This window comes from Watersipora subatra, chromosome 3 (assembly GCF_963576615.1).
Source record: "Watersipora subatra chromosome 3, tzWatSuba1.1, whole genome shotgun sequence".
NCBI lineage: Eukaryota > Metazoa > Bryozoa > Gymnolaemata > Cheilostomatida > Watersiporidae > Watersipora > Watersipora subatra.
The window spans coordinates 53,832,409-53,844,292 of NC_088710.1; the positions used below are offsets into that span (position 1 = coordinate 53,832,409).

The 11,884-nt window shown below is 38.9% G+C and overlaps 2 protein-coding genes and 10 non-coding genes across 12 annotated transcripts in view; 11 read left to right on the plus strand and 1 right to left on the minus strand.

The window, feature by feature from the left end:
- Positions 1–47: 47 nt before the first annotated feature.
- Trnak-uuu (transfer RNA lysine (anticodon UUU)) lies at positions 48–120 on the plus strand. Its single transcript has one exon. It is a non-coding gene; the product is annotated as a tRNA-Lys (tRNA).
- A 449-nt stretch (positions 121–569) lies between these two features.
- On the plus strand, positions 570–642 carry Trnak-uuu (transfer RNA lysine (anticodon UUU)). The gene has a single exon. It is a non-coding gene; the product is annotated as a tRNA-Lys (tRNA).
- Positions 643–1,606: 964 nt separating this feature from the next.
- Positions 1,607–1,679, plus strand: Trnak-uuu (transfer RNA lysine (anticodon UUU)). The gene has a single exon. It is a non-coding gene; the product is annotated as a tRNA-Lys (tRNA).
- A 343-nt stretch (positions 1,680–2,022) lies between these two features.
- Trnak-uuu (transfer RNA lysine (anticodon UUU)) lies at positions 2,023–2,095 on the plus strand. The gene has a single exon. It is a non-coding gene; the product is annotated as a tRNA-Lys (tRNA).
- Positions 2,096–2,805: 710 nt separating this feature from the next.
- Trnak-uuu (transfer RNA lysine (anticodon UUU)) lies at positions 2,806–2,878 on the plus strand. Its single transcript has one exon. It is a non-coding gene; the product is annotated as a tRNA-Lys (tRNA).
- An 864-nt stretch (positions 2,879–3,742) lies between these two features.
- Trnak-uuu (transfer RNA lysine (anticodon UUU)) lies at positions 3,743–3,815 on the plus strand. The gene has a single exon. It is a non-coding gene; the product is annotated as a tRNA-Lys (tRNA).
- A 445-nt stretch (positions 3,816–4,260) lies between these two features.
- On the plus strand, positions 4,261–4,333 carry Trnak-uuu (transfer RNA lysine (anticodon UUU)). Its single transcript has one exon. It is a non-coding gene; the product is annotated as a tRNA-Lys (tRNA).
- A 188-nt stretch (positions 4,334–4,521) lies between these two features.
- Positions 4,522–4,594, plus strand: Trnak-uuu (transfer RNA lysine (anticodon UUU)). Its single transcript has one exon. It is a non-coding gene; the product is annotated as a tRNA-Lys (tRNA).
- A 2,009-nt stretch (positions 4,595–6,603) lies between these two features.
- Trnak-uuu (transfer RNA lysine (anticodon UUU)) lies at positions 6,604–6,676 on the plus strand. Its single transcript has one exon. It is a non-coding gene; the product is annotated as a tRNA-Lys (tRNA).
- A 189-nt stretch (positions 6,677–6,865) lies between these two features.
- Trnat-ugu (transfer RNA threonine (anticodon UGU)) lies at positions 6,866–6,938 on the plus strand. The gene has a single exon. It is a non-coding gene; the product is annotated as a tRNA-Thr (tRNA).
- Positions 6,939–10,872: 3,934 nt separating this feature from the next.
- Positions 10,873–11,358, minus strand: LOC137390733 (orcokinin peptides type B-like). The gene has a single exon (XM_068077056.1). It carries the CDS (start codon positions 11,356–11,358, stop codon positions 10,873–10,875), a length of 486 nt encoding a protein of 161 aa, XP_067933157.1.
- A 495-nt stretch (positions 11,359–11,853) lies between these two features.
- LOC137390735 (titin-like) overlaps positions 11,854–11,884 on the plus strand; it is a 133,535-nt gene continuing 133,504 nt past the window's right edge. Inside the window, exon 1 of the mRNA XM_068077057.1 lies at positions 11,854–11,874. Coding sequence (XP_067933158.1) covers positions 11,854–11,874 — 21 coding nt within the window. The remainder of the gene's footprint in view (positions 11,875–11,884) is intronic.

Below are 11,884 nucleotides of genomic sequence, written 5' to 3' on the forward strand. Positions count from 1 at the left end.
AGTCTAGGTAGATCGATTCTGATGGCTCAATTTTAATATAATGAGCAGCCCGGATAGCTCAGTTGGTAGAGCATCAGACTTTTAATCTGAGGGTCCAGGGTTCGAGTCCTTGTTTGGGCGGTATACTTGTTTTTTCATTATGTGTGGATTCTCCCTTTGTAAAAACAAGAAAGCGTAACATGGTTGTTGCGAAATTTAGTCATAAAGCGCAAAAAGCCTCTCGTTCAATTATGAATCAATACGCAGGTTTTATGGAACAAAAGTAAAAGCAGATCGATTCTGATGGCTCAATTTTAGTATAATGAGCAGCCCGGATAGCTCAGTCGGTAGATCATCAGACTTTTAATCTGAGGGTCCAGGGTTAGAGTCCCTGCTTGGGCGGTATACCTGTTTTGTCATTTTGAGTGAATTCTCCATTTGTAAAAACAAAAAAGCATATTTTGGTTGGTGCGAAAGTTAGTTATAAAGCGCGCAGTGCCTTTCAATTAATTATGAATTAACACGCAGGCTTTATGGAACATAGATCAAGGCAGATCGATTCTGATGGCTAAATATTAATATAATGAGCAACCTGGATAGCTCAGTCGGTAGAGCATCAGACTTTTAATCTGAGGGTCCAGGGTTCGAGTCCCTGTTTGGGTGGTATAAATGTTTTGTCGTTCTATGTGGATTCTTCCTTTCCAAAAAACAAGAAAGCATATTTTACTAGTTGCATAAATCAGTCAGAAAGCTTGAAAAGCCTCCCGTTGAATAATGAAATAACATACAGTCCTTAGGAAACATAAATCAAGGCAGATCGATTCTGATGGTTCGATTGACGCAATGAGCAGCCCGGATAGATCAATGAGTAGAGCATCTGACTTTTGATCTGATGATCCAGGGTTAAAGTCCTTGTTTGGGTGCTATATGTTTTTCGTCATTTTGTGTGGATTCTCCTTTCGTAAAAACAGAAAAGCATATTTTGGTAGTTGTGAAAATCAGTGAGATAGTGCATCGAGCTTTTTGTCGAGATATAAATTAAAATACAGTCTTTATGGAAGATAAATCAAGTCAGATCGATTCTGATGGCTCGATTGATGCAATGAGCAGCCCGGATAGCTCAGTCGGTAGAGCATCAGACTTTTAATCTGAGGGTCCGAGGTTCGAGTCCCTGTTTGGGTGGTATAAGTGTTTTGTCGTTCTATGTGGATTCTTCCTTTCTAAAAACAATAAAGCATATTTTACTAGTTGCGAAAATCAATCAGAACGCACGAAAAGCCTCTCATTGAATAATGAATTATTACGCAGGTTTTATGGAACTTAAGTCAAAGCATATCGATTCTGAGAGCTCGATTGATGTGATGAGCAGCCCGGATGGATCAGTCGGTAGAGCTTCAGACTTTTAATCTGAAGAACCAGGGTTCGAGTCCCTGTGTGGGCGGTATAAATGTTTTGTCATTTTAGGTGGATTCTTCCTTTCTAAAATTAAGAAAGCATATTTTACTAGTTGCGAAAATCAATCAGAACGCACGAAAAGCCTCTCATTGAATAAAGAATTAACACGCAGATTTTATGGAACATAAGTCAAAGCATATCGATTCTGAGAGCTCGATTGATGCGATGAGCAGCCCGGATAGCTCTGTCGGTAGAGCATCAGACTTTTAATCTGAGGGTCCAGGGTTCGAGTCCCTGTTTGGGCGGTATACTTGTTTTTTCTTTATGTGTGGATTCTTCTTTTGTAAAAACAAAAGGAGAATCTGAGAGCTCGATTGATGCGATGAGCAGCCCGGATAGATCAATGAGTAGAGCATCTGACTTTTGATCTGATGATCCAGGGTTAAAGTCTTTGTTTGGGTGCTATATCTTTTTCGTCATTTTGTGTGGATTCTCCCTTCAAGAAAACAGAAAAGCACATTTTGGTAGTTGTGAAAATCAGTGAGAAAGTGCATAGAGCTTCTTGTCAAGATATGAATTAAAATACAGTCTTTATGGAAGATAAATCAAATCAGATCGATTCTGATGGTTCGATTGATGTAATGAGCAGCCCGGATAGCTCAGTCGGTAGAGCATCAGACTTTTAATCTGAGGGTCCAGGGTTCGAGTCCCTGTTTGGGCGGTATACTTGTTTTTTTCATTTTGTGTGGATTCTCCCTTTGTAAAAACAACAAAGCATAACATGGTTGTTGTGAAATTTAGTCATAAAGCGCCAAGAGCCTCTCGTTTAATTATGAATTAACACGCAGGTTTTATGGAACATAAATCAAAGCATATCGATTCTGAGAGCTCGATTGATGCGATGAGCAGCCCGAATAGATCAGTCGGTAGTGCGTCAGACTTTTAATCTGAAGGTCCAGGGTCCAAGTCCCTGTTTGGGCGGTATACTTGTTTTTTTCATTTTGTGTGGATTTTTCCTTTCTTAAAGCAACAAAACATAACATGGTTGTTGTGAAATTTAGTCATAATGCGCCAAAAGCCTCTCGTTTAATTATGAGTTAACACGCAGGTTTTATCGAACAAAAGTCTAGGTAGATCGATTCTGATGGCTCAATTTTAATATAATGAGCAGCCCGGATAGCTCAGTCGGTAGAGCATCAGACTTTTAATCTGAGGGTCCAGGGTTCGAGTCCTTGTTTGGGTGGCATACCTGTTTATTCATTTTGTGTGGATTCTCCCTTTGTAAAAACAACAAAGCATAACATGGTTGTTGTGAAATTTAGTCATAAAGCGCCAAGAGCCTCTCGTTTAATTATGAACTAACACGCAGGCTTTATCCAACAAAAGTCTAGGCAGATCGATTCTGATGGCTCAATTTTAATATAACGAGCAGCCCGGATAGCTCAGTCGGTAGAGCATCAGACTTTTAATCTGAGGGTCCAGGGTCCGAGTCCCTGTTTGGGCGGCATACCTGTTTTCTCGTTTTTTGTGGATTATCTTATTGTAAAAACAAGAAAGCATATTTTGGTTGTTGCAAAAGTTAGTCATAAAGCGCACAGAGCCTCTCGTTTATTTATGACTTAACACGCAGGTTTTATCGAACAAAATTCTAGGCAGATCGATTCTGATGGCTCAATTTTAATATAATGAGCGGCGCGGATAGCTCAGTCGGTAGAGCATCAGAATTTTAATCTGAGGGTCCAGGGTTCGAGTCCCTGTTTGGGCGGTATACTTGTTTTTTCATTATGTGTGGATTCTCCTTTTGTAAAAACAAAAGGAGAATCTGAGAGCTCGATTGATGCGATGAGCAGCCCGGATAGATCAATGAGTAGAGCATCTGACTTTTTGTTCTGATGATCCAGGGTTAAAGTCCTTGTTTGGGTGCTATATCTTTTTCGTCATTTTGTGTGGATTCTCCCTTCGTAAAAACAGAAAAGCATATTTTGGTAGTTGTGAAAATCAGTGAGATAGTGCATCGAGCTTTTTGTCGAGATATAAATTAAAATACAGTCTTTATGGAAGATAAATCAAGTCAGATCGATTCTGATGGCTCGATTGATGTAATGAGCAGCCCGGATAGCTCAGTCGGTAGAGCATCAGAATTTTAATCTGAGGGTCCAGGGTTCGAGTCCCTGTTTGGGTGGTATAAGTGTTTTGTCGTTCTATGTGGATTCTTCCTTTCTAAAAACAAGAAAGCATATTTTACTAGTTGCAAAAATCAATCAGAACGCACGAAAAGCCTCTCATTGAATAATGAATTAACACACAGTCCTTAAGAAACATAAGGCAAGGGTGATCGATTCTGATGGCTCGATGGATGCGATGAGCAGCCCGGATGGATCAGTCGGTAGAGCATCAGACTTTTAATCTGAAGAACCAGGGTTCGAGTCCCTGTTTGGGCGGTATAAATGTTTTCTCATTTTATGTGGATTCTTCCTTTCTAAAAACAAGAAATCATATTTTACTAGTTGCATAAATCAGTTAGAAAGCTTGAAAAGCATCTCGTTGAATAATGAAACAAAATACAGTCTTTATGAAAAATAAATCAAGGCAGATCGATTCTGATGGCTCGATTGATGCAATGAGCAGCCAGGATAGATCAATGAGTAGAGCATCTGACTCTTGATCTGATGATCCAGGGTTAAAGTCCTTGTTTGGGTGTTATATCTTTTTCGTCATTTTGTGTGGATTCTCCCTTCGTGAAAACAGAAAAGCACATTTTGGTAGTTGTGAAAATCAGTGAGAAAATGCATAGAGCTTCTTGTCGAGATATGAATTAAAATACAGTCTTTATGGAAAATAAATCAAGTCAGATTGATTCTGATGGCTCGAATGATGTAATGAGCAGCCCGGATAGCTCAGTCGGTAGAGCATCAGACTTTTAATCTGAGGGTCCAGGGTTCGAGTCCCTGTTTGGGCGGTATACCTGTTTTTTCATTTTGTGTGGATTCTCCCTTTGTTAAAGCAACAAAACATAACATGGTTGTTGTGAAATTTAGTCATAATGCGCCAAACGCCTCTCGTTTAATTATGAATTAACACGCAGGTTTTATCGAACAAAAGTCTAGGTAGATCGATTCTGATGGCTCAATTTTAATATAATGAGCAGCCCGGATAGCTCAGTCGGTAGAGCATCAGACTTTTAATCTGAGGGTCCAGGGTTCGAGACCCTGTTTGGGCGGCATACCAGTTTTTTCGTTTTATGTGGATTCTTTTCTTGTAAAAACAAGAAAGCATGTTTTGGTTGTTGCAAAAGTTAGTCATAAAGCGCACAGAGCTTCTCATTTAATTATGAATTAACACGCAGGCCTTATGGAACATAAATCAAAGCAGATCGATTTTGATAGCTCGATTGATGCGATGAGCAGCCTGAATAGATCAGTCGGGAAAGCGTCAGAATTTTACTCTGATAGTGCAGGGTTCGTGTATTGGTTTGGGCGGTATAAATGTTCTGTCATTTTGTGTGGATTCTTCTTTTCTAAAAACAAGAAGTCATATTTCGCTAGTGGCAAAACTGAGTCAGAAAGCATGAAACGCCTCTCATTGAATAATGAATTAACATACAGTCGTTATGAAACATAAATCAAGGCGAATCGATTCTGATGGTTCGATCTCAATGTAATGAGAAGCCCGGATCGCTCAGTCGGTAGAGCATCTGACTTTTGATCTGATGATCCAGGGTTAAAGTCCTTGTTTTGGTGTTACATCTTTTTCGCCTTTTTGTGTAGATTCTCCTTTCGTAAAAACAGGGTAGCATATTATGGTAGTTGCGAAAATCAGTCAGAAAGTGCATATAGCTTCTTATCGAGATTTGAATTAAAATACAGTCTTCATGAAAGATAACTCAAGTCAGATCGACTCTGATGGCTCGATTGATGTAATGAGCAGCCCGGGTAGTTCAGTCGGTAGAGCATCAGACTTTTAATCTGAGGGTCCAGGGTTCGAGACCCTGTTTGGGCGGCATACCGGTTTTTTCGTTTTATGTGGATTCTTTTTTTGTAAAAACAAGAAAGCATATTTTGGTTGTTACAAATGTTAGTCATAAAGCGCAGAGAGCCTCTCGTATATATACGAATTAACACGCAGGCTTTATGGAACATAAATCAAAGCAGATCGATTTTGATAGCTTGATTGATGCGATGAGCAGCCCGAATAGATCATTCGGTGGAGCATCAGACTTTTAATCTGAGGGTCCAGGGTTTGAGTCCTTGTTTGGGTGGTATACTTGTGTTTTTATTTGGTTTGAATTCTCCTTTTGTAAAAACAAGAAAGCGTATTTTACTAGTTGCGAAACTCAGTCAGAAAGCGCGAAAAGCCTCTCATTGAATAATGAATTAGCATACAGTTTTTGGGAAACATAAATCAAGGCGAATCGATTCTGATGGTTCGATCTCGATGTAATGAGAAGCCCGGAGAGCTCAGTCGGTAGAGGATCAGACTTTTAATCTGAGGGTCCAGGGTTCGAGTTTCTGTTTGGGCGGGATACTTGTTTTTTCATTTTGTGTCGATTTTCTCTTTGTAAAAACAAGAAAGCATAACATGGTTGTTGCGAAAGTTAGTCATGAAGCGCAAAGAGCCTCTCGTTTAATTATGAATTAACACGCAGGCTTTATGGAACAAAAGTCAAGGCAGATCGATTCTGATGGCTCAATTTTAATATAATATGCAGCCCGGACAGCTCAGTCGGTAGAGCATCCGACTTTTAATCTGAGGGTCCAGGGTTCGACTCCCGTTTTGGGCGGTGTACATGTTTTTTCATTTTGTGTCGATTTTCCCTTTGTAAAAGCAAGAAACCATATTTTGGTTGTTGTGAAAGTTAGTCATAAAGCGCACAGAGCCTCTCGTTTAATTATGAGTTAACACGCTGCGTTTATGGAACATAAATCAAAGCATATCGATTCTGATGGCTCAAATTTGATATAATGAGTAGGTTTGATAGCTCAAACGGTAGAGCATCAGACTTTTAATCTGAGGGACCAGGGTTCGAGTCCCTGTTTGTGTGGTATATCTATTTTGTCTTTTTTTTTTAATTCGCCCTTTGTAAAAAAAAGAAAGCATGTTTTACTGGTTGTGAAAATCAGTCAGAAAGCGCGAATAGCCTCTCATTGAATAATGAATTAACATACGGTCTTTGTGAAACATTAATCAAAGGGGATCGATTCTGATGGTTCGATCTCAATGTAATGAGAAGCCCGGATAGCTCAGTCGGTAGAGCATCAGACTTTTAATCTGATGGCCCAGGGTTCGAGTCCCTGTTCGGGCGGTATACCTGTTTTTTTCATTTTGTGTTGATTCTTGCTTTGTAAAAACAAGGAAGCACAATTTGGTTGTTGCGAAAGTTAGTCATACATCGCACCGAGTTTCTTGTTTAATTATGAATTAACACGCATGCTTCATGAAACATAACTTTAGGCAGATCGATTCTGATGGCTCAAGTTTAATATAATGAGCAGCCCGGATAACTCAGTCGGTAGAGCATCAGACTTGTATTCTGAGGGTCCAGGGTTCGACTCCCTGTTTGGGCGGTATAAGTGTTTTTTCATTTTGTGTCGATTCTCCTTTTGTAAAAACAACAAAGCATATTTTGGTTGTTGCGAAAGTTAGTCATAAAGCGCACAGAGCCTCTCGTTTAATTATGAGTTAACACGCAGGGTTTATGGAACATAAATCAAGGCAGATCGATTCTGATGGCTCAATTTGATATAATGAGCAGGCTTGATAGCTCAGACGGTAGAGCATCAGACTTTTAGTCTGTGGGTCCAGGGTTCGAGTCCCTGTGTGGGTGGTATATCTATTTTGTCATTTTGTGTGAATTCTCCCTTTGTAAAAACAAGAAAGCATATTTTACTGGTTGTGAAAATCGGTCAGAAAGCGCGAAAAGCCTCTCATTGAATAATGATTTAACATACAGTCTTTGTGAAACATAAATCAAAGGGGATCGATTCTGATGGTTCCATCTCAATGTAATGAGAAAGCCGGATAGCTCAGTCGGTAGAGCTTCAGACTTAAAGCTGAGGGTCCAGGGTTCGAGTCCCTGTTTGGGCGGTATAAATGTTTTGTCATTTTGTGTCGATTCTTTTCTAAAAACAAGAAGTTATATTTTACTAGTTGCAAAACTCAGTCAGAAAACATGAAAAGCCTCTCACTGAATAATGAATTAACGTACAGTCTTTATGCAACATAAATCAAGGCAGATCGATTATGATGGCTCGAATAGTGTAATGAGCAGCCCGGATAGCTCAGCTGGTAGAGCATCAGACTTTTAATCTGATGGTCCAGGGTTCAAGTCGCTGTTTTGTGACTTAATCCTTTAGTGATTCCATATCAATTCTTAATGCGTGAAAACTAGACAGCATATTTATAAAACAAGACAGCAAAGACAGATAAGAAAACAAGAAAGCAAATATTTGCGGAACTCACTCTGGCATAAACCATGTGTCTAAAGCTTTTACGTTCTCGCGGTGATGTCGTATCGAAATGCTTAATGGGTCACAAAGTTTTTATATTGGTTCTTTCGTCTTCTTATTTGCTAATCAAACACCCATTGGCAGTACTAGGTTTTTGGTTACCCACGTTTGCGATGTGCAGTTGTTGTTGGACAGAACACGTTTTGCATAAAGTTTCTCGGATGTGTCAACCATTGCACATTAGATTTTATTCATTCAGCGCTGCCGTTGAATTTCATCAATCTATATGCAATTTGTTACACCTCCATACTGCACATATGCTGTAGCAGTGGTTAACTATAACTAGCCTTTGTTCCTTGTGGTTTCTACTAGCAAACCTCTGCTGTACAACATTAGCCACAAACCTCTCTCCATTACTGTATGTCTAAAAACTCTAGTCACTCGCTGCACATCCTACCAGTAACCGATGTATTTGGGTATCTTCTGTTCAGGCTCATGACACTATCATTCAAATCAACCATTAGCTGCGTGATGGACTGCAATGATTAGCTGCTATGACGTTATTTTGCGATCAGCGGCCAACGAAATCATTTCTAGCGACGATGCAATAGATTTTTAATATGCTTAACTTTGACACCATTGATCGCAACTGTTGGTATCTTGATTAGCTGTCTTTTGTTAGCGTTGGATCAACTTTTAACAGTTGTTAAGATTGATGTCGATGTCTTTCCGCCAGCATGGCAAAGAACTACGCTCGTGTTGAAATACGTAATCAAATAATCAAAAGATAATAAAAGGATCCCCGATATCGGGAATGCAATTTTGTAAGTTTTATTTGTTGTTGATTAGCGGCTACCGACAGTTAATCGCTCATTGCGTGTAGATGTACTGTCGGTGATCAAAATAGCTAATCCATCGTTAATCTATAGTTGTGGTCCATCGCAGAGCTAAACATTGATTTAAGCAAATGCGTACCCAGGCTTTTATACTTGCTGACACTAGTAGAAAATCTCTAGCAATGCCCTTACACTTTCAATAAGTCGATGACTCATCCTTTTTTTTGATGCCCCATTTTCCTGACTGCAAGCCAAAAACCTTGTCATATTCAACATTGTTAATCGTTTTGCACTCTTTTATAGTTTGTCTCAGAAGTTCAGCTCACTAGTCACCTCCCAGCAAATAGTCTGTGTAAAGATCTGTGCGGAACACTTGAATACAGCCATGAACAGTGGATACAAAGACAGCTGGTGAGCTATTTTTTTACCCTCTAACACTCGTACACACTATATCGCCGTTTCTAAGCGTTGTCCTCTCGGCGTTGTCCTCTCGGCGATTATTTGTCGACTATGTACAGTGCAGATATGGCGAGAAACATCACGGCTGTCAGACTTTCTGATATTTCGCCATGCATTGACTACAGTCTGTGCAAAGTTTACCACTTCGTTGACGGTACTTGACTGCGGCAGATTGCTTGATCTATTTTTTCCTTTATGATAGTTGCTGCCGGACTAGTATTTTATCGTTTCAGCAACCTTATTCTATAATGAGCATGCCACGTCATGAACTATTCGCTGGTGTAAGTGCAGATGGACTTGGGATAGTGTGAACAATTATATCACGGATGATGACTGATGTATTACGGGATCGACACTGACATATTGCGGCACTCACATATTGCGATAGTGTGCACTAGCCTTAACTAAGCAGCAAGCTTTGTGAGTAGAAAATATTGCTATTATCTCCTCTGCTAATAGGGTTAACATCTGCCCAGTGATTTGTCCTTGGCACTTGAAATAGGAAGGCATTGTCGCTAGAACATTTTACTCTCATTTCCATCTTTAGTGAAAAGGAAAACCTCCTTTAAAATCATGTCTTATTCTTTTTAGTGATTGATTACAGTTGTAAGTAGCATTACATATTTGGTTAATACTTTTAGACAAAACCTTGTATACACAAGCAAGCCCCCTGATACTAGAGACTAGACTATATTAACAGGTATTAATCGACTGTGAAAGTACTTAGGGCAGCACAAATCCTTTCAAACTGAACATCTTATTGAAGCTCCAAAGTAGTAGAAATCATGAAAAAAACCGACTTCAAATTGTAAATAGCTTTTTTCCACAATGTTTCGCAGATGTGAAGTTTTAAAGGTTATTGAAAAAACATAATAGTTTGTGTGAATCAAGTCTGATAGAGTGTATATTTGTTATGATTAGAAAAAACAAATAGTTTTAGCGTAAAGCTCTTGTTGCTGAAGAGCAGAAGCTTTTTAGGTTTGACTAATTTTTATTTTCATTACAAAGAATTTCCATCAGTATGTCAATAAAACTAATGCTCTGACGGCAGCCATTTACCATTTCGGGGTCAGTTAGAAGTCCCATCCGTTTTTCAGCAAAATTTCCAGAACTAATAGTCTAATCAATTTGCAACTTTTGAATTACGCTGAAAGCATGTACAGCAGAATGTGATCAAGGTTTGGAAGTGCAGAAGTGCAAAAAGAACTACTGTTTTGTTGGCAGCCATTTTTCCTTTCTCATCTGGATAAAAGCATCATTGGTATTTTTTCATATCTCAAGAATTGATAGTCTTTTGAAATTGAATTGAAACTTGTGAATTATATTAATCAATTATATATTAATATCTAGCAACTTGGTTGTAAGCTTTTTAATAAAGCACAACATTGTTGAATGCTTCCGTGGTTGATGAGGAGTTCAAGTGACAATTAGACTAAGGGACAAGAACTATTGGTTAACAAAAATTGGCCAGCACAGATCAACCTAGAGCATCGCTACATAGTCTATTTTTGATGAAATAACTTACCATTCTCCGAAGGTCTGTAAGCTTAGTTGTCCAAATAGCAGAAGTTGTTTCTTAGAAGACACATGTTTGTTTGGTTATGAATATGCTTGATTGGGTCCTCAGACTACAGGCTGTGTCGATCCGATGTCAAGGATGGTGAAATTAAGTCAACCATAGACACTCAAGATAAGGCTGGCCACATTGGAATGAGCGAACAATGAATTATATTCCTGGATTGGAGAGTTGTTTGGGGTTAATCTAACTCAGTGTAATCTAACTCGGTGTAATCTAACTCGGTGTAATCTAACTCGGTGTAATCTAACTCAGTGTAATCTAACTCGGTGTTATCTAACTCAGTGTAATCTAACTCAATGTAATCTAACTCGGTGTAATCTAACTCAGTGTAATCTAACTCGGTGTAATCTAACTCGGTGTAATCTAACTCGGTGTAATCTAACTCAGTGTAATCTAACTCAGTGTAGTCTAACTCAGTGTAGTCTAACTCAGTGTAGTCTAACTCAGTGTAGTCTAACTCAATGTAGTCTAACTCAATGTAATCTAACTCGGTGTAATCTAACTCAGTGTAATCTAACTCGGTGTAATCTAACTCGGTGTAATCTAACTCAGTGTAATCTAACTCAGTGTAATCTAACTCAGTGTAATCTAACTCAGTGTAGTCTAACTTAGTGTAATGAACAATGAAGAGGAGATACAGCGGACCAACCTTTGAACTAGCCATCTGGGAATCTTTGGGAAGGAAGATAAGTCTGAAATGAGATGTCTAACAATTTAGCAAGCTTTAAATTAGATAGGGGACATGAATAAATATCTACGACCTGGAGCTTTCTGTTTTGGGGGAAGAAGTGTGCTTTTTTGGGTTTTGTCAATAACTAGATGGACTGGGAGGCTACGCATGGATACACATACCGTATACAGAAAGGCAAATGAGTTTTAGAAGGTGACTATGAACATTAGTTTGTGCATTCGGAAAGGGAAACTCATAACTCAAATAGTAACAGTTGTATCAGAAAAATGCTTGTGAAGTTGGTTTCTCTGATAGAAATAAAGTGAAAGGAGGACGTTGACTCAAGTTGCCCTCCTTAAAAATAGCAAAAAAAAATGATAAACGAACTTTATATTCTCCATAAAATGCAATGACCCTGAGAAAAGGTCAGGTGTAGCAAAATAATAAATTGGAACAAAAATCAAAAAAAATTACTAAACAGGTTCTGGGATGAAAAGGACAACATTAGAGGTGAGATGTC

Bases quoted from the DNA above. Each gene is read 5' to 3' on its own strand.
- LOC137390733 (XM_068077056.1), bottom strand. From the start codon at position 11,358: ATGGCTAGTTCAAAGGTTGGTCCGCTGTATCTCCTCTTCATTGTTCAT.